Consider the following 18,565-nt stretch of genomic DNA (forward strand, 5'->3'; position numbering starts at 1 on the left):
CTGGAGTAGCTGTGCTGTGAGGACAGGCTACAAGAGTTGGGGCTCTTCAGCCTGGAGAAGAGAAGGCTTCAAGGAGACCTGATATCCACCCTCTGTCAGATCAAGGCCAGTAATTTAATGGAAAAGAGGGAATGGAGGCAAGTCCATGATCAAGGCAGTAAACAAACTCCTGCCTTGTCCACCTCCCACATCCCAAACTCCCCCTACCCCCTCAACAAGGGGTTGTGGCAACAAGTCCCCACCTGACGTGGTGGGAGTGTTGCTTCAGTTATTAACAGTGCCTCCCAGGTGCCCTTGCAGAACAGGTTTGATGTCCTGCAGGTACAACTGGCCAGCAAGGAATTTGGCTTGGAGGAATTTCCAAACTAAAGGCAGCCTAAGCCCACCATACAAGCATCTTACATCGAAAATAAGAGTTGTTATTACAGGACACTCTCTTTTGAAGGGAGCAGAAGGTCCAATATGCAGACCTGACCCACTCCAAAGGGAGGTCTGCTGTCTACTGGGGGCCCAGGTCAAGGATGAGATAAGAAGGCTTCCCTCCCTGGTATGGCCCACAGATTACTACCCATTGTTAACCTTCCAGATAGGCTATGATGACCTTGGAGGAAGAAAATTAAAGGCTATAAAGAGGGTCTTGGGTCAACTGGTCAAGGGAGTGGGCACGCAGGTAATATTCTCTTCTCCCTGTTGAAGGGACTATAGCAGAAAGAATGAGGAGGACTCACCAGCTCAACTCTTGGCTTTGAGGCTGGTGCCCCAGAGGATTTTGGCTTTTTTGACCATGGGTCTCCCTACACAATGCCAGGTCTGCTGGCAGCAGAGGGGGTGCACCTCTCCCCAAGTGGAAGATTTATATCACAGGGGTTGGCTGGGCTCATTAATCATGCTTTAAACTAGCTTGGGAGGGGGGAAGAGTAAAAGTCAGGCTTACTATAAGCAAACCTGAGATAACTGTGGGGTGATGTATCAGCTCCATGGTTATCTCAGGGGAGGTAGATAACAATGAGTTGTGTGCTGGAGAGGACACAAGAGATGGCACATCAAGGTGGGAGGCTAACAAGAGCCTTCAGCCTGTTACCTTAAAGCATGCTGGGGACACACAAGAACTGTAAGTCTTGCAGAGATGGACCATGGAAATCAAGTAATGAGGAATCAGCATATGCAGAGCTTACTGCTAGATTGGTGGCCATGGAAAAGGCTGGGAATGGTCAGACTGCAAGAGTGAAACCCAGCAGATTAACTCCTTCCCTGAAATGCTTATATACCGATGCATGGGGAACAAGCAGGAGGAGCTGCAGATCTACGTTAGGCTGAATGACTATGATATAATTGCCATCAGTGAAACATGGTGGGACATGGTGGAATATTGTCATGGATGGCTATGTACTGTGCAGGAAGGACAGACCAGCAAGACGAGGTGGGGGAGTTGCTCTCTATGTGCGAGAACAACTGAAATGTGCTGAGTTCTCTCCAAGAGGGGAGGCAGAACAGGTTGAAAGCCTGTGGGTAAGAGTTAAGGGATGCAGGAAAGGAGATGAAATTATTGTGGGTGTCTATTATAGACCACCAAACCAAGAGGAAGATGTTGATGAGGCCATCTACAGACAACTGGAGGTAGCCTCTAGAGCTAACTCCTTGGTACTCTTGGGAGACTTCAATCACCCTGATATTTGCTGGGAAGATCACACAGCCAGGCACAGACAGTCCAAAAGGCTCTTGCAGTGCATCAACAATAACTTCTTGATGCAGGTACTGGAGGAGCCAACAAGGAGAGGTGCACTGCTGGACCTTGTGTTAACTAATAAAGAGGGACTGGTTGAGAACATTAAGGACAGGTACAGCCTTGGGGACAGTGATCACAACATGGTGGAGTTTAGTATTCTACAGGGTAGAATCAGACCAACAAGTAGAATTGCAACCCTGGACTTCTGCAGAACTAACTTTGTGCTCTTCAGAGACATGCTTGCAGAAATTCAATGGGCTAAGGCTCTGGAGGGCAAAGGAGCCCAAGAAAGTTGGTTACTTTTTAAAGACCACCTCCTCCAAGCCCAAGCTAGGTGTGTTCCCCTGAGTAAAAAATCAGGTAGATGTGCTAGGAGACCTGCACGGCTGAGCAAGGAGCTCCCAAAGGAAATCTCGGGGAAGAAAGACACTTACAATTCGGGGAAGAAGAGATTGGTCACTTGGGAGAACTACAGAGAAGTTGTCAGGGCTTGTAGGAAGGCCAAAGCCCTCTTGGAACTGAAGCTGGCAAAGGAAGTAAAAGAGAACAAGAAAGGCTTCTTCAAATCTATCAGTAGGAAAAGGAAGCACAGGGAAGGTGTGGGGGCACTGCTGAACAAGGAGGCAGCCCTGAGAACTGAGGGTGCAGAGAAGGCAGAGTTGCTGAATGCCTTCTTCGATTCAGTCTTTACACCTAAGGCTGAACTCCCCTATGGACTCCAGACCCTGGATGGAGGAGAGGAAGCCTGGAGCAGGGAATGCTCCCCACTGCTCAGCGCAGACTGGGTTAGGGATCAGTTACACAAGTTAAACATTCACAAGTCCATGGGCCCTGATGAGATGCACCCAAGGGTGCAGAGAGAACTGCCTGAGATTATTGCTCTGCCACTCCCCATCATCTTTGCCAAATCATGGCAGACAGGAGAGGTGCTGAGGGCTGGAGGAGAGCCAATGTCACTTCGGCCTTCAAAAAGGGCAAGAAAGAGGTTCCAGGGAATTACAGACCAATCAGCCTCACCTCCACCTGGAAAAATGGTGGAGTGGCTCCTGCTGGAGGGCATCTCAAGGCACTTGGAAGAGAAGAAGGTTATCAGAAAGTATGGTATGGAAGAGCAGACAATGAGGTGCACTAGGAACTGGTTACAAGATAGAGTTCAAAGAGTGGTGGTCAATGGTGCTGGGTCCATCTGGAAAGCTGAAACCAGTGGAGTCCCCCAGGGATCAGTGCTAAGTCCAGTCCTGTTCAACTTCTTCATCAATGACATTGATGAAGGAACAGACAGACAGAGTCTTGGCTGATCCAGCTGGAGGCTGTGCAGCCATCCAGAGAGACCAGGACAGACTGGAGAGCTGGGCACAGAGGAACCAAATGAGGTTCAACAAGGACAAGTGCAGAGTCCTGCACCTGGGGAGGAACAATAAACTGCACCAGTACAGGCTGGGAGGTGATCTGCTGGAAAGCAGCCCTGTAGAGAGGGACCTGAGAATCCTGGTGGATAACAAGTTAACCATGGCACAGCAATGTGCCCTTGTGGCCAAGAAGGCCAATGGGATCCTGGGGTGTATTAGGAAGAGTGTGTCCTGCAGATCAAGGGAGGTTCTCCTCCTCCTCTACTCTGCCCTGATGAGACCTCATCTTGAATACTGCATTCAGTTTGGGGCTCCCCAGTTTAAGACAGACAAAGATCTGCTGGAGGGCATGGCTTATGAGGAGAGGCTGAGGGACCTGAGGCTGCTTAGTCTGGAGAAGACTGAGAGAGGATTTAATAAATGTTTATAAACATCTGAGGGATGGTCAGGAGGTGAGGGGACAGGCTCTGCTCACCTGCTCCCTGTTATAGGACAAGGAGCAGTGGGTGTAAGTTGAGGTTCCACCTCAACACAAGGGGGAACTTTTTACTGTAAGGCTCACACAGCAGGTTGTGGAGTCTCCTTCCCTGGAGACTTTCAAGGCCTGTCTGGATGTGTTCCTCTGTGCTAGATTGTGTGGTTCTGCTCTGGCAGGGCAGTTGGACTCAATGATCTCCTTGGGTCCCTTCCAACCCTAACATCCTGTGACCTTATAGTAGCCTTTCAGTATCTGAAGGGGGCCTACAGGAAGGCTGAGAAGGGAGTGTTTACAAGGTCTTATAAAGACAGGATAAGGGCTAATGTGTTTAAACTGGAAGATGGGAGACTCAAACTAGATATTAGGAAAGAGTTCTTTACAGTGAGGGTGGTGAAACACTGGAACAGGTAGCCCAGGGAGGTTGTGGATGCTCTCACCCTGGAGGTGTTCAAGGCCAGGTTGGATGAGGCCTTGAGTAACCTGTTCTAGTTGGAGGTGTCCCTGCCTATGGCAGGGGGTTGGAACTGGATGATCTCTGAGGTCATTCTGTTATGCTATGTGTTCCTGTGTGATCTGGTATCCATGACCCTGCTCTGGCAGGTGGATTGGACTGGATGATCCTTCAAGGTCCCTTCCAGCCCCTGACATTCTATGATTGTTATGAGCACAGATTATGAGGCATGAAACATAAGAAACAATGAGTTATATCTGTCCTTCTTTCTTGATCTGAACTTTTTGCTCTCTTTACATCTTCCATGCTTTTCTTTTTGAGTCCTCATTGCTCACATGAAGTAAGAGATATAGCAAAGCTACTACAACCTGACAAAAGTATTTGCCATTGTTTAAACATTTTTAAGCGTTGCCTGGCCTTAAAGACCTGCCAGGGTGGGACCCCAACCACCTCCCTGGCATTTATTACACAAAATCATTAAATAATGATGACATCAGGACATTATAAAACATGCTAAAAAATGAATATACTTTTTCTATAAGCAGTGATTATTAGTTTCTCAAAACAGTCTCCTTGCTTTAGTGATTTATGTTGAAGAGAATCAGGAGATTAATTTTAACATAGTTCTGGGCAGTTTTTTGGGCTTTGGCACTTCAGCTTTGAAGTTTCTCATTCCACACAAACATAGGCATACACACAAATGTTGATAGTAAATACCTGATCATCAGCAAACTTCACAAGGGCTGCCATGGGGTCAGCCCCAGGAGAAAGCACAAAGATCAGTGGTGCACAGCAGTGGCTATCGGCAAAGGTCTTCGACAAGTCAAACGGGGGTGGCTCAATGAACTGCTGTCCCAGGTGGTGGACAATAAACTCCTGCACCATTGGTACTATCTGAAAAGAAGGAAAAGTAGAACTGTGGCCTGGTTTTGTGTCAGCATTAACACATATTGACCATTTTAACATCAAGGGCAGCATTGCTGCACATAAAACCAGATACAGCTACGGTCCCAAAGGAATCAGGGATTTAGCATGAGTAAATCCAGGAAAAAAAAAAAAACCCAGATGTTCTAAGAGAGACAGAATTGGGACTCTGATGCAAACAAGGCTTAATCTGATTTCTGTCACCACATCTGGAAAGGCTCCTCTCCTGATAGAGGAAGTTGGATTTTTTTCTTCACTTGTTCTCTCTATACCCTGGAAATTTTCCAGCTCCATAATGCAACACTTTTCAAAGGTGTTCAGAGCTTGACTTGGAAAACTGCTGCCTACAGCACTCCTGAGCACACTGCTGCTTAAGTGTGCAACTGATGTTACCTGGGCTCTGTTCCAAAACAAGACACAACTCAGGAAATGCTTTGATCCTTGTCTATGTTCAGCCCATATCTAGGGCCAAGTGACAGTAGTTGCTCTATTGCCCAATGACCCCTCTATAGCAGAGGAAGTGAGTCAGGGAAGGGATAGAAGAGCCAAAGGCTGGAAGGAAAACAGATTCAGTTAATCAGCCCAACTAGTACCAATACAAAGTTTGAAAGGCTATACTTAGCCCAGGTGTGGTGGTCACAAGAAGGTGGCAGTCCTGAGGAGAAGGAAGAGGAGCTGGGTCAGGAACAGACCAAGAAAGTGCAAAAGCCCAAGCATAAAGATCTCTCCCCTAAGCTAACTTCCCCCTTTATCCTGAGTATGATTTTGCTGGTCTGAAATACACCTGTAGCCAACTCAGATCAGCTGCTCTGGCTGACTCCAGAGTGCTAATGGCCTGCAGCCCTCGGGTGGGCTGGGATTCTTGCCCCAGCACAACCAGGACTCTGTAAACCCTTACAGATCCCATTCTGAAAACATCACCATTCCTTCTATCTCTTGACACGTTCTAGGATGGTTTATAATAAATATCTCCCTTTAAAGAAATGCAACAGCATTCATAAACATGCTACTAAGATTTCATCCCTGAACACCACGTTTAAGATGTGCTCAAGGTTTCAGGCAGCAATGATAATTCAACCACTCTGGCCCTGAACAGGGTTTTTTTTTTGTTGGGTTTTGTTGGGGTTTTTTAATTGCATAGATTAAATTGCTGTATTGGTAACTAGACTTCTTAGCTTGTATTTTTGACATTCCAATTACAAAATGTGTGATTGCCATACAGCATTAACATAAGTGCTCTTAGTTAATAAACATATACTGTGGCACAGTGTGCTGGTTTGAGGCTAACTGGAGTATTTTAATGAGAGAAATTAGATTATAGGCTGTGAAAAGGAAACAATGGCGATGTCTACTTCACTCATAGGCTTGCTGAGATGTATAAAAGCAAGGACATGTAGATGTAACAGTCTCTATGTGCTTTAACAGTCTCTAGGTGCTGGAATATGTTCAGAGAAGGGCGATGAAGCTGGTGAGGGGCCTGGAACACAAACCCTGTGAGGAGAGGCTGAGGGAGCTGGGGTTGTTTAGCCTGGAGAAGAGGAGGATCAGGGGGGACCTCATTGCTGTCTACAACTACCTGAAGGGAGGTTGTAGCCAGGTGGGGGTTGGCCTCTTCTCCCAGGCAACCAGCAATAGAACAAGGGGACACAGTCTCAAGTTGTGCCGGGGGAAGTATAGGCTGAATGTTAGGAGGAAGTTCTTGACAGAGAGAGTGATTGGCATTGGAATGGGCTGCCCAGAGAGGTGGTGGAGACAACATCCCTGGGGGTGTTCAAGAAAAGACTGGATGAGGCACTTAGTGCCATGGTCTAGTTGACTGGCTAGGGCTGGGTGCTAGGTTGGCCTGGATGATCTTGGAGGTCTCTTCCAACCTGGTTGATTCTATGATTCTATCTGTCAGAGTTCGATGTCTGTGTTTTCTCCCTGGGCTTCTGCTGTTCTGCTTGGATCTGTGTAACCCAACTAATCATTCTGCTTCTAACCCCCCTTGCTGATCTTCCCAACTACCTTGCATGTGACTCTGGGATAAGGTAGAGGGGTGAAAAGAAGGAGGAAGGGCGGTTAGGAGACCCTCCTGGGCACTCTAATTTCTGGGAGGGGCACTGTGTTTCTGTATTACTTCTAACTTGTATATTTCTGTATATGGCTGTAAATATTTGCAATATATTGTAAGTATCTGCCTGTGCATTGTGCTGAGCTGTGAATATAAAGCTTCGTTCCTTAAATTCCAGCCAGTTGAGTCTAGTCTGGGTGATTTTATTGGGGGGGGAGGGGAGCAGGTAACTCCAAAACCATCACACAGAGGAATAAAAGCATTAGCAGCTTCATTTCTCTTGTGGGTCCTGCTCATAACCTTATCTGTGTTTTGACTGTAGACCTCACCCTGCTTTACAGGTGCCATGTGTCACCAATTATGGTAATGCTTTAAAGGTGAGAGCCAGAGGAAGGCTCTAGGCTACAGTGACTGCAGGCTTTACAGATGGAGAGGCTCTTGAAGGAGCTTAGCTTGGCTTCCAAGCTCCTGGGTGATTTTAAGGAGATGTATGAGTATGAGAACCGTTTGAAAACCTTCACCAAGTGGCCTTTCACAGAGAACTGCAAGTGCACCCCTGAGAACGTAAGTCTGAAAATGGAGATTTTTGATTATGCCTTATTGTTTATATACTGTGCCCCAGCATTAAGTCATTCTTAAGTATGCTTATGTTCAAGAAGTGCATATAAAGCTGTGAGCTTTCACTAAGCCTGAGGAAGAATACTCCAACTTTGGTCTGATCAGAAATCCTGTAGTAGGAGACTGGTTTCTGCAGGTTCACTTCTCAAGTCTAGCACACAAATACAGTTACTCTTCTTGTTTTCTTTTCTGTTCTCTCATTTAAAAGTGGTTGGGTTTTATATTGGGTCGTCTGACTGCATTTTTTTTATTCCTAAAACTGAAGCCTATGTGAGAAGAAACAGGTCCACATTCAGCAGGAAGGAGTAGGATGATCACTACTTGGAATTCAGAAGCTGAAAATATTTAAATGTTAGGAAAATCAGTGTTTATGCCCCTGCAGGCTTTCACTTGAACATTAAAAAATCCCACCTGACTTCTATTTTGGCACATGCAGGTAACTTTCAGGCTGGATCCAGCTGAGTTATTGAGCAAGAGTTATCTGAGAAGTATTAGGTTTGATAACTGCACCAAACTTACTTAATTTTTAGTGTTAGGCCAGATGTGAGTCTATAGTGACAGGCAAACATGGAAGTTGAAGAAGCAGCATTTTACTTGCATCATTGACAATGTAAATGGCCATGGCCTTATGCTGTTTTTCTCTCTCAAGAATAATATTCTTCACAGTCCTGCCTCTGGCAGGTCTTGCACACTGCATCTGAAAGGCCTCTGCTAAATGTTATCTGGTAGTACAAAGCTACTCCAGAAGTTTGTGGATACCACAGCTATGCAGAAATCTGCTTGCTACTTGCAGCCTACTCCTTCTTCCTTTGCTAGTTATTTACCTGCTTACAGTCCTCACACTGAATTTATTTCTCTACCTGGTCTGTGCTGATGGGTGGTGTGGGGAGACATTTGCAAGCTCTCAAACAGTTTACTGTTGTGAACTTGAAGTGTGTTGGATGAGGCTCTAAACTTCTACGCTGTCACCTGCAGATGGCGAAGGCAGGCTTTGTCCACTGTCCAGATGCAAATAAATCAGATGTGGCAAAATGTTTCTTTTGCTTGATGGAACTGGAGGACTGGCAACCAGATGATGACCCACGGTGAGCACAGATGTTGTAATGTTCTTGAAGTATTCCTCCAAACTTCTCTGACAACATCCCCTTACTTGTTGCCCCATTACCAATTTCTCTGTAACAGTTCACACAACGAAAGTCCACTGCAAGTTTACCTTACTCAGTAACCTGGCAAAAGTTCAACTTGAGCATGTCTGAGACCTGCTACATTTATTTCATACATTTCCTGTATGGTGTTTTTTTTTTTGGCTGATAGATAGCAGAAGTACTGAAGAGATCTGTTAAAACTTCTTCATCTCTTAAAATGTAACTCTCCTAGGCCTAGTGTCTTTTCTAACTCTGGGTTTGTTGCAGGGAGAAACATGCCAAACATCACAATTGTGGCTTTTTATCCCTTACTAAGCACTTTGATGACTTGACAATGGAAGAGTTCTACATGCTGGAGATGACACGGCTGAGAACCTTCCTTGTAAGTGTTACCTAGACAAGCTCATATTAAAATTCAAAGCTAGAGTGTAAAGAAGAACTTCTATGTCTAAGATTTCCAAGCATGAGCTAGGAATGACTGTGCAAGGCTAGAAAATTACTAAACTAATGCCTTATGTGCATGATTGGCTAAGAAATTTGCAATTAAACAGTTCTCAGCAGTCTATGATCTTGCTCTTAAATGAAAACTTGTTTCCTTTTAGCAATATTTTTTTCCAACAAACTGTCTTTGGTATAATAATCAATCAGTCAATCCATGAAGCTCTACAATGGGTAGGTCTCTTTCTTGGGAGGGACACTGTCTCAAGTTGTGCTGGGGGAAGTATAGGCTGGATGTTAGGAGGAAGTTCTTCACAGAGAGAGTGATTTCCCATTGGAATGGGCTGCTCAGGGAGGTGATGGAGTCACTGTCCCTGGAGGTGTTCAAGAAAACACTGGATGAGGCACTTAGTGCCATGGTTCTAGCTGACTGGCTAGGGCTGAGTGCTAGGTTGGCCTGGGTGATCTTGGAGGTCTTTTCCAACCTAGATGCAGAAAACCAAAATCTGACTAATTACTGCCAGTCTGAGGTCTCCCTCTCCAATGTGATACAAAACAGTAACAAGTACACTACCCATATCCAAAAATGGTCTGAGCCACTGGCAGTGCTGCTAGCAGAGTTTCTGAATCCAACGGGGAGACGTATGAGCTACCTGCCACACTGCTCTGCTCCACTTGAGCAGCAGTACTGCTGACCACAGCGAGTAGACTGCTAAGCTAGAACCAGATCAGAGGGGGTTTGAGGATCTAAGTTTTGAATGTAGTTGAACAGTTCAATTGCTCCATTAAAAGTCTCCATCTTTTTGCTTTGCTTTAAGTGCAAAACTGGCAGAAGCATAATAAACTCTTTTGAGGAGGAGGTCAGTGCAACTAGGCAGCGCCTTATGGATACCTTTGTCTCCAAGCACCAGTATACACCACCTGCACCGGTGCCTGTCCATCATACTTCCTCTGTCCAGCATTCCAAGAGCTCCTACTGCCAACCAGAAAAAAACCCAGAGAAGTGAAGTGCAAAGCCTGACTCAAAAGACTTCTGGGGTAATTAGTGTTTTTTTATCCATTGCTACTATAAAGCTAAAGAGCTAAGGAAGTGTGGATAATTCCTTCCCCTGGCTTCCTGGGACAGAAGTTAGAAATGTTTATGCTAACTCCTATCTTAATGTGCTTTGTCGTCAGGGCTGGTGGTGGAGGACTAATTCTAGCCATGCTAACCTGTGAAGACATAATGTCTGAGGCAATGCTTTTATTGTGGTTTCTAGATTAACTTCCTTGGAATAAAGATTCACAACTGTGAGCTTCTACCGTGTTCTGTGCCACATTACAACTGTACAGCTAGACATCCAGATCCAAAACAGTTCTGTTTCCAAACACTTTCCGAAGAACAAAATGATCTGTGTATCTGCAGTAATTGCTACCTTTAAGCACCTATATTATCCCCATTCCTGCTTACCCCATTTCTTTTATTTCTAGAGCAGACACAATTCACCTCAGAGAGTGGTATCCATCAAAAAAGTTACATAGCAGGTGCACTGAGCAAGGCACTTCAGAGTCTGCAAGGCAGTTTCAAGGAGGAAGAGCTCTGGGGAATTTGCTGTGTACACTGGAACTTAGCAAAAGCTGAAGGCCTACCCTTTTGCTTTAAAAAGGTTTTTCATTACTGTTTCAAACATGTTGTGTTTTTGAAATCTCCTCAGTTCCTATTTTTCTTTACGACAGCACAGCTGAAATGCATACTTCAAAATACTTGCAAATCCTTTGTGAATAAGGTGAAAGTATGATACGTACTTTGTCAGGTCTCAGGCAGCGAATGATAAGCATCCTCTGGAACTCTCCCAACTTGTCTTGCCACTCTGCAGGAAACTCCTCCTGCTGTGGATCCTAAAAACATGTACTTCATCAGTCTCTAAAGCATTTGTAATTTACCTTGACATGACAATTAACGATATATGGTTTCTTCATCTACAGAAATGGGGTTAACATCATAAGGCTTTTTAAAAACCCACACTTCTTGTGTTTATCAGATGCATGTCTTAGAGCAGAGAAGTCAAAAGTTATTCTCTAGTATCACAGGAAGGAGGTGGAGGAAACCTGAAAATGCACTCTTCCCTCCCTCTTTCTGTTATGATGTCAGTCTTCAATACTGCAATCATAATTCTATCGTCAATGACAATCACATTACAGTATTTCATGGTGACTATGAGTGAAGTTGCACCTGAGTGCAGGAAAACAAGAATTGGAAAGTCAATGCATCAGAGAACTTGGCTGGATTACTCACAGCCTACTTACAAACTATGTTGTTAGTGCAGTTACCAGATTGGGAACAGCAGTTGTTGTGTGGCATATCACCTTATCAGACTAAAGCACAGTGCCAGCTATGCCTGCTCTTCTGGAAACTTGTATTGCAGCTCTGCTGCTGAGCTTCTTGGGCTGGGCACAGAGCCATGCAGATAGAACTGCACAAACTGCATTCTGAGACACTTTGATTTAGCAAATTAAATCACGCTTTGCTAAGGAGCTGGAGTCTGGCTTCCCAGCTTCTAGGTACTTAGGCCCAGATTCCAGAGTGCTGCCTTATTACCCCCATATACTAACATAAAAATAGGTACCTCAGAATGATATTTACAACAGTTGTTGAAGAGGCTAAAACTCCTGAATCTAGTTAAAATGTCCCTGCTCACTGGCAGGGGTGGTGGGTTTGGACAAAGTAATCTTCAAGGGTCCCTTCCAACCTGATGTATTCCATGACTCTACAAAAACGTGAAAGCTTTGTAGAAATTGAGTGAATTAGGAAACACTGAGGAGCAAAGACTGGGCTGAAGACTTCGTTGAGTTGTGCCCCTGTGCTAAAACATCCCTCAGTAGCTTTGAGCTTTCTACAGCCAGAGGAGAACTACGTTCCAGTCCCTACTCCACGGCATGTAAAATAACAGCGCATTCTCTTTAAGTGGATTTTTTCAGTTGCTAATTAGCTAGTGAATGTAAGCATTCAGCTCTGTTAACGTACCAAGCTGTCGTACACCAATTTCCATCCCTCCTTCAGCCGGGTAAAATCTACTCGGATGTTTTTGAAGCAAGGCAGATCTTCTAGTCGACAAATTTCATCCCATGACTTTGAAGGAAGCCAGGTACAAGGATTAGGAAAGGGATTGTCCAAACCTATGCCTCCAGTCAACAGAAACTTCCACTCATTGTCATTAATCTGCAACGAAAAACACTGCTCTCAAGACTAAATCAAGACAATAGAATGGGCAGACTAGAGCAGCTGGGAAATCAACCCATTTATCAGAAGTCTCATATTAGGTGAAAAAAACTTCTACACAACTACCCAGAGCTTATTTCCAAAGCATTCTGTGTCTGGTTTTCAGTTAATCATGAACTTAGGGAATCAAAAAATGTAAGGTATGAGCCCACTTCAAGTTTCATTGCAAGCCTGGCTTGGGGAACAAAGAATGGTAGCTGATTGGATTTTCAGCTCTGTTCTTCAAATGCCAAAATAACAAAACAAAAACAAAGAAACAACAACAACAAAAACCCAAACTAACTAAAGAAAAATTAACAAAAAAACACCAAACCAAACAAACAAAAAAAAAAGTGTATTTTGGGGAAAGAGATATTCTGCAATCTTTTCCTATAATAGGAGTATAAATACAAAATAAAATATTGGTCTGTTACATGTCTTAATACTTCTTTATCTCAAAATTCTTGTGATAGAATCAACCAGGTTGGAAGAGACCTCCGAGATCATCCAGTCCAACCTAGCACCCAGCCCTATCCAGTCAACTAGACCATGGCACTAAGTGATGGTTGCCCTTGCAGTGGGATGACAGTGTCCCAGGATTACTGCTGCCAGCTCTTGAAAGAATTTTATTTGCTCCCCAATATAAACATTTCCAAAGTTCCTAAAGGTTTAAATGTTCCCATATTACACTGAAAGAAACAACTCCAAGAACCTGTATCTTTGCACATGAGCAGGTTACAATGTATGTTTTTCACTTTGAATTTTAAAAGCCCTATAACAAAATACTTTGTAAATTATTATTAAGATGTTACCAGAGAGTGGACGGTGCAAATGTTTGATTTGGAGAAATTCTATGAAAAAAAAAAAAAAACCCAAACATGTTGAAAAACCTGAGTAGCTCCTTAAATCAATAGTTAAAATTCCTTTTTACACATTCTTAAAACTCATAATGCAGTGAAGTTTTGCAAAGTGTTGACTGTCAGAATGACTGCAGCTGGGCTTTGGTTTAAGTGATGCTTAGAAAAACTGTTATTATCTAGGTCAGCTTTGCCATATGTGTTTGTTATATATTTATTTTATTCTACAGAATCTTTTTCAATGCTGATAATTGCTTATTAAAATGGAAATGAAACATCATAAAAGTGAGGCTTCCATTCTTATCCTGTGAGCTCCTATTACAGATCATTTGTGTAAGCCTTTTGATATTCATCAGATCAAACTGCAAATTATTTGCAATTACTGACCAGCCTTTCATGTTTCAGGAGATTTGCAGTTAGACAAAAAGAGAAGAGCAGCTTGTCTTTTTCAAAGAGGGAGCGACAGACGTTGACATAAAGCGAGTAAGTAAAATGATCCTTGAGAATCTTCAGCCTACAAAGTGCCAGAAAAAGAACAAACTTCCATTAAAAATCAGTCTATAAAGACTGCAAAGTCTATAAAGTCTGCCCTCTGGAAACTCATCACAAACCACTACAGATCTCCTTTGTTCTAAGGCCCCAAAGCAATCATTAAATGGATGCACTATTCTGTGAGTAAAATAACAGCAGAGTAGTCTCAATGCAATTATACCTTAGTGATTTTCAGAGGAAGTGAGAGGTCCCTTTTAGGGAGCAGCCATTTTAAACTTTGTGATGAAGATAAATGCCAGGGCCAAAACCAAACCTGTTCATCTTTAAAGCTTATCTGAAATATGTTTCCTGTTCTGCAGAGTATTTTCCTTCACATACTACGATATAATATAATACATTTAAAACTCTGTGATTTGCCACCAATAATTTCCCTTAAATACCAATCTATTGGTTTAGAATGGTTTAAAGTTGAACATCTAGTCGAAATAAAGAAAAACCCTTATTTTGGTTCAAAGCTGGTTAAAAATGCAGCATCTGAATTTGCAAAACCACTTCAATCCTTTCAAGGCATTAACAAAGATGTGGAGAGGTGCTATAGCTTTTTTTCCAGCTACCGCCTGCACAAATGGGCAGAGTCCAATGGGATGGGGTTCAATAGCTCCAAGTGCAGGATGCTGCACTTTGGCCACAACAACCCCATGCAGAGATACAGGCTGGGGTCGGAGTGGCTGGAGAGCAGCCAGACAGAGAGGGATCTGGGGGTGCTGATTGATACCCACCTGAACATGAGCCAGCAGTGTGCCCAGGTGGCCAAGAGAGCCAGTGGCATCCTGGCCTGCATCAGGAATGGTGTGGTCAGCAGGAGCAGGGAGGTCATTCTGCCCCTGTACTCTGCACTGGATAGACCACACCTTGAGTACTGTGTTCAGTTCTGGGCCCCCCAGTTTAGGAGGGACATTGAGAAGCTTGAGCGTGTCCAGAGAAGGGCGACGAGGCTGGTGAGAGGCCTTGAGCACAGCCCTACGAGGAGAGGCTGAGGGAGCTGGGATTGTTTAGCCTGGAGAAGAGGAGGCTCAGGGGTGACCTTATTGCTGTCTACAACTACCTGAGGGGTGGTCGTGGCCAGGAGGAGGTTGCTCTCTTCTCTCAGGTGGCCAGCACCAGAACAAGAGGACACAGCCTCAGGCTGCGCCAGGGGAAATTTAGGCTGGAGGTAAGGAGAAAATTCTTCCCTGAGAGAGTCATTGGACACTGGAATGGGCTGCCTGGGGAGGTGGTGGAGTCGCCGTCCCTGGGGCTGTTCAAGGCAAGATTGGATGTGGCACTTGGTGCCATGGTCTAGCCTTGAGCTCTGTGGTAAAGGGTTGGACTTGATGATCTGTGAGGTCTCTTCCAACCTTGGTGATACTGTGTGATACTGTGTGTGATACCTGGCTCACCATTCCCTTGGCAGGGAGCTACTCAAAAGGTATTCCTGCAGTTTAGACATGGTGTACCATTCTGAAACCAAGTTTCTGACACTCTGACAATGGCTTTTGACAGAAGACTGAGACTTAGAAGAAGCTATGTATTCTGTCTCCATTTCAGTCTGTTTTTTTTCTTCTTCCATTCAGCTAGCAAGAACTAGACCAATTAGTAATGTTGCTGTAACACACAAATGCTCCTGGCTTTTTTATTAGCATTTCAAGGTCTTTTTAAAACTACTGATTCCCCATTAGTTAAATGGATTTATTTAATACTGTCACAAAGATGGCCATGGGATGAGTTACAGAAATAACATGGCTTACATGAGAGAAGAATGGTTTAATAAAAATCTCTGACTAAAACAGACTAATTGGTGAAGGCAGTCCAAGGAGAACAATCTGCATGGGTCATTCCTTCACAGGGAAGTTTCTGTGAGTCTGACTTCTCTGCCTTCACTGGCCAGGATTATCAAAATGGGCTTTCACCAGTCATTCCCTGCCAACCATGACTCAGATACTGACTGTACCTTTGTATTTCTGCTGACAAAAATATCTTGAATCAGAATGAGATTAGTTTGTTTATTGCTTACTTCAAATATTATTCTTTTCCATCTCTAAAACAATGCTCTGTGCCTGAGTTAAAAGTCCAAGAGCTAGGTTTATAGAACTTCTTTATGGTAAAAGGCTATCTTGAGTGTAGGTTCAAATACGATACCAAAATATTAAGCTCTGCTTTAAATGATAGTAGCAAAGTCTCTGATAAAAGTTATGCTAGATTTACATTTACTAAGTCCCAATGAAAAAAATAACCTTCACAATCAGTAGGCCACAAAAGTGAATGCTACATACTAAGTACTTTGTGTGTAAATAACATGTGGACAGTAGTGGATAATTCAGAGATTGCCATTTGCAGTAATAAGTAGGAAAATATATACCAACTGGAAGAGTTGTTTCTCTCCCCCGTGTTTTGTTCAGTTGATGCATAGGCAAGCAGCTAAGTAAGCAAAGCAAAACTGTGATTTGAAGAGCAAGTAAAGCCACTAAAGTAGAATTTAGAAACTGATGTGAGAGAACACTGAAAAACTTTCTTTAAGCAATCTCTGCATAGATAAGTCACTTCAAGGGTAGATTCTGTATAATCCTAATGTGATCTAAACAGTGAGGTCTGCCTCACATGGGAAATAAATTCCAGCCAGTGAAGGCTGCATGGTTTTGCCTGTTCTCATGCACAAGATGCAAAAAAGAGGAACACTCTAAGTATAAAACAACAATCAAACTGAATTTTAAAATGGCCTTGCACACTCTATAGCCAAGAGCTCTGGTGGCAAGACTTGATTCTCTCTCATCAGCTATGTGAAAACATTTCTAGTCTGTTTCTTGAGGACTCACAAAGTTAATACATGACATACAGAATCAAAGAAAGTGAACCCTTTTTATCTGTCTGATACTTTGCAATTTCACACACGATTTGAGGTAGCAATTTCCAAATAGAAATAGTGGAGTATGTGGCACTTGTGATGTATCATCTTGTTTCTATGAATGCATTGGCTCCAGAGAAATATCTCATATATATAGATACACTGAAAAAACACTTCAAAAGGCAGTGCTGCGCCAATACTCTTGGAGAAGTGACATTACTGGAGTACCTAAGAATACAGGCCCATTACAGACAGTGAATTCTCACTCTTACCTTGTTTGTAAATCCTCCGACGGCTCTGAATTATTTATAGACATGATGAAGAGGCTGATGAACCAGAGCAGCGAGTACTGGTACGTGGGCTCAATGTTGGCCAGGTCAGCGATAGAAAAGAACAAGATGGACGAGTGGACAGCAATAGGATGATAGCCCAGACGAGTAGCATCTATCTTCTTTTCTGTCTCTTCAGCCACAGCTTGCTTCTCAGAAATCTCATTAGCCAAAGCTTTGGAAGAAGACAATATCTTGACAGCAGTTTCGTCCTCCAAAATATTTCCTTCTGAGACTGAAAGGACTTCTAAAATTTTGTCTTCTATTTCTTTTAGCTGCCTGAAAAGAATATGCAAGATTTTCCACAGATGACAGTTACCACTGTTTTCTGATAGTTTAGATAAAGTCAGACAACACACAGATTTTCTTACACAACAAAATCTTCATTTTCTCTCTTAAATTTATCAAAAATGTATCCACTTTGCGGCCAAATATAGATGGCAAAGGGAGGAAGAGACAAACCCCTTTCAGTACTGCACCTTTCATTCTGTGACACATGGCCTTTGCCTTGTGCAATCAGAGCAAATGTTACACACAATGTAAACATTTCTAACACACAACTCCTCGTATCTAATTGAGATCTGTGAGAGCAGCCAATCAGATGGTAACACCATGGAAGGGATGCATAAAAACAGTGACTAAGATTGACTTCAATTTTGAAATTACACAACCTACAACTTAGCTCTTTAGCATCTTCTAATAATCCTAGAAATAGAAGAAAGGCAGAACCATAGACATAATCATAGAATCAACCAGGCTGGAAGAGACCTTCAAGATCATCCAGTCCAACCTATCCCCCAGCCCTAGCCAGTCAACCAGTCCATGGCACTAAGTGCCTCATCCAGTCTTTTCTTGAACCTACTCCACCACCTCCCTGGGCAGCCCACTCCAATGGCAAATCACTCTCTCTGCCAACAACTTCCTCCTAACATCCAGCCTAGACCTCCCCTGGAACAGCTTGAGACTGTGTCCCATTGTTCTGTTGCTGCTTGCCTGGGAGAAGAGACCAACTCCCATCTAGCTACAGCCTCCCTTCAGGTAGATGTAGACAGCAATGAGGTCACCCCTGAGCCTCCTCTTCTCCAGGCTAAACAACCCCAGCTCCCTCAGCCTCCTCTCATAAGGTCTGTGTTTCAGGCCCTTCACCAGCTTTGTTGCCCTTTTCTGGACACGTTCCAGCACCTCAACATCTCTCTTGAATTGAGGAGCCCAGAACTGGACACAGTACTCAAAGTGTGATCTGACCAGTGTGAAGTACAGGGGAAGAATATCCTCCCTCATCCTACTGGCCACAGTGTTCCTGATACAGGCCAGGATGCCATTGGCTCTCTTGGCCACCTGGGCACACTGCAGGCTCATCTTCAGCTACTATCTACCAGTACCCCCAGGTCCCTTTCTTCCTGGATGCTCTCCAGCTACTCTGTCCCCAGCCTGTAGCACTGCTTGGGGTTGTTGTGGCCAAAGTGCAGGATCCTGCACTTGGCCTTGTTAAATCTCATTCCATTGGCCTCTGCCCACCCATCCAGCCTGTCCAGGTCCCTCTGCAGGGCTCTTCTACCTTCCAACAGATCAACACCTGCTTCTAG

General features: G+C 43.9%; 2 protein-coding genes across 2 annotated transcripts in view; one reads left to right on the forward strand and one right to left on the reverse strand.

Annotated features, from left to right (window-relative positions):
* DNAH7 (dynein axonemal heavy chain 7) overlaps positions 1–18,565 on the reverse strand; it is a 120,169-nt gene that overhangs the window by 11,461 nt on the left and 90,143 nt on the right. Inside the window, exons 50-54 of the mRNA XM_064165960.1 lie at positions 16,923–17,258; positions 13,665–13,791; positions 12,187–12,381; positions 10,968–11,060; positions 4,722–4,898 (exon numbers count right to left, since the gene is read on the reverse strand). Coding sequence (XP_064022030.1) covers positions 4,722–4,898; positions 10,968–11,060; positions 12,187–12,381; positions 13,665–13,791; positions 16,923–17,258 — 928 coding nt within the window. The remainder of the gene's footprint in view (positions 1–4,721; positions 4,899–10,967; positions 11,061–12,186; positions 12,382–13,664; positions 13,792–16,922; positions 17,259–18,565) is intronic.
* Positions 7,373–10,481, forward strand: LOC135183614 (baculoviral IAP repeat-containing protein 5.1-like). The gene is made up of 4 exons (XM_064158815.1): positions 7,373–7,545; positions 8,575–8,684; positions 9,012–9,126; positions 10,001–10,481. Exons 1-4 carry the CDS (start codon positions 7,408–7,410, stop codon positions 10,187–10,189), a joined length of 552 nt encoding a protein of 183 aa, XP_064014885.1. The 5' UTR covers positions 7,373–7,407; the 3' UTR covers positions 10,190–10,481.

The sequence above is a fragment of the Pogoniulus pusillus genome, chromosome 2, assembly GCF_015220805.1.
Source record: "Pogoniulus pusillus isolate bPogPus1 chromosome 2, bPogPus1.pri, whole genome shotgun sequence".
Taxonomy (NCBI): Eukaryota; Metazoa; Chordata; class Aves; order Piciformes; family Lybiidae; genus Pogoniulus; species Pogoniulus pusillus.

Excerpts from the sequence above, each read along its gene's own strand:
- LOC135183614 (XM_064158815.1), top strand. The coding sequence starts at position 7,408 with ATGGAGAGGCTCTTGAAGGAGCTTAGCTTGGCTTCCAAGCTCCTGGGT. Across the intron at positions 8,685-9,011 it reads CAACCAGATGATGACCCACG|GGAGAAACATGCCAAACATC; the intron begins GTGAGCACAGAT and ends GGTTTGTTGCAG. Across the intron at positions 9,127-10,000 it reads CACGGCTGAGAACCTTCCTT|TGCAAAACTGGCAGAAGCAT; the intron begins GTAAGTGTTACC and ends CTTTGCTTTAAG.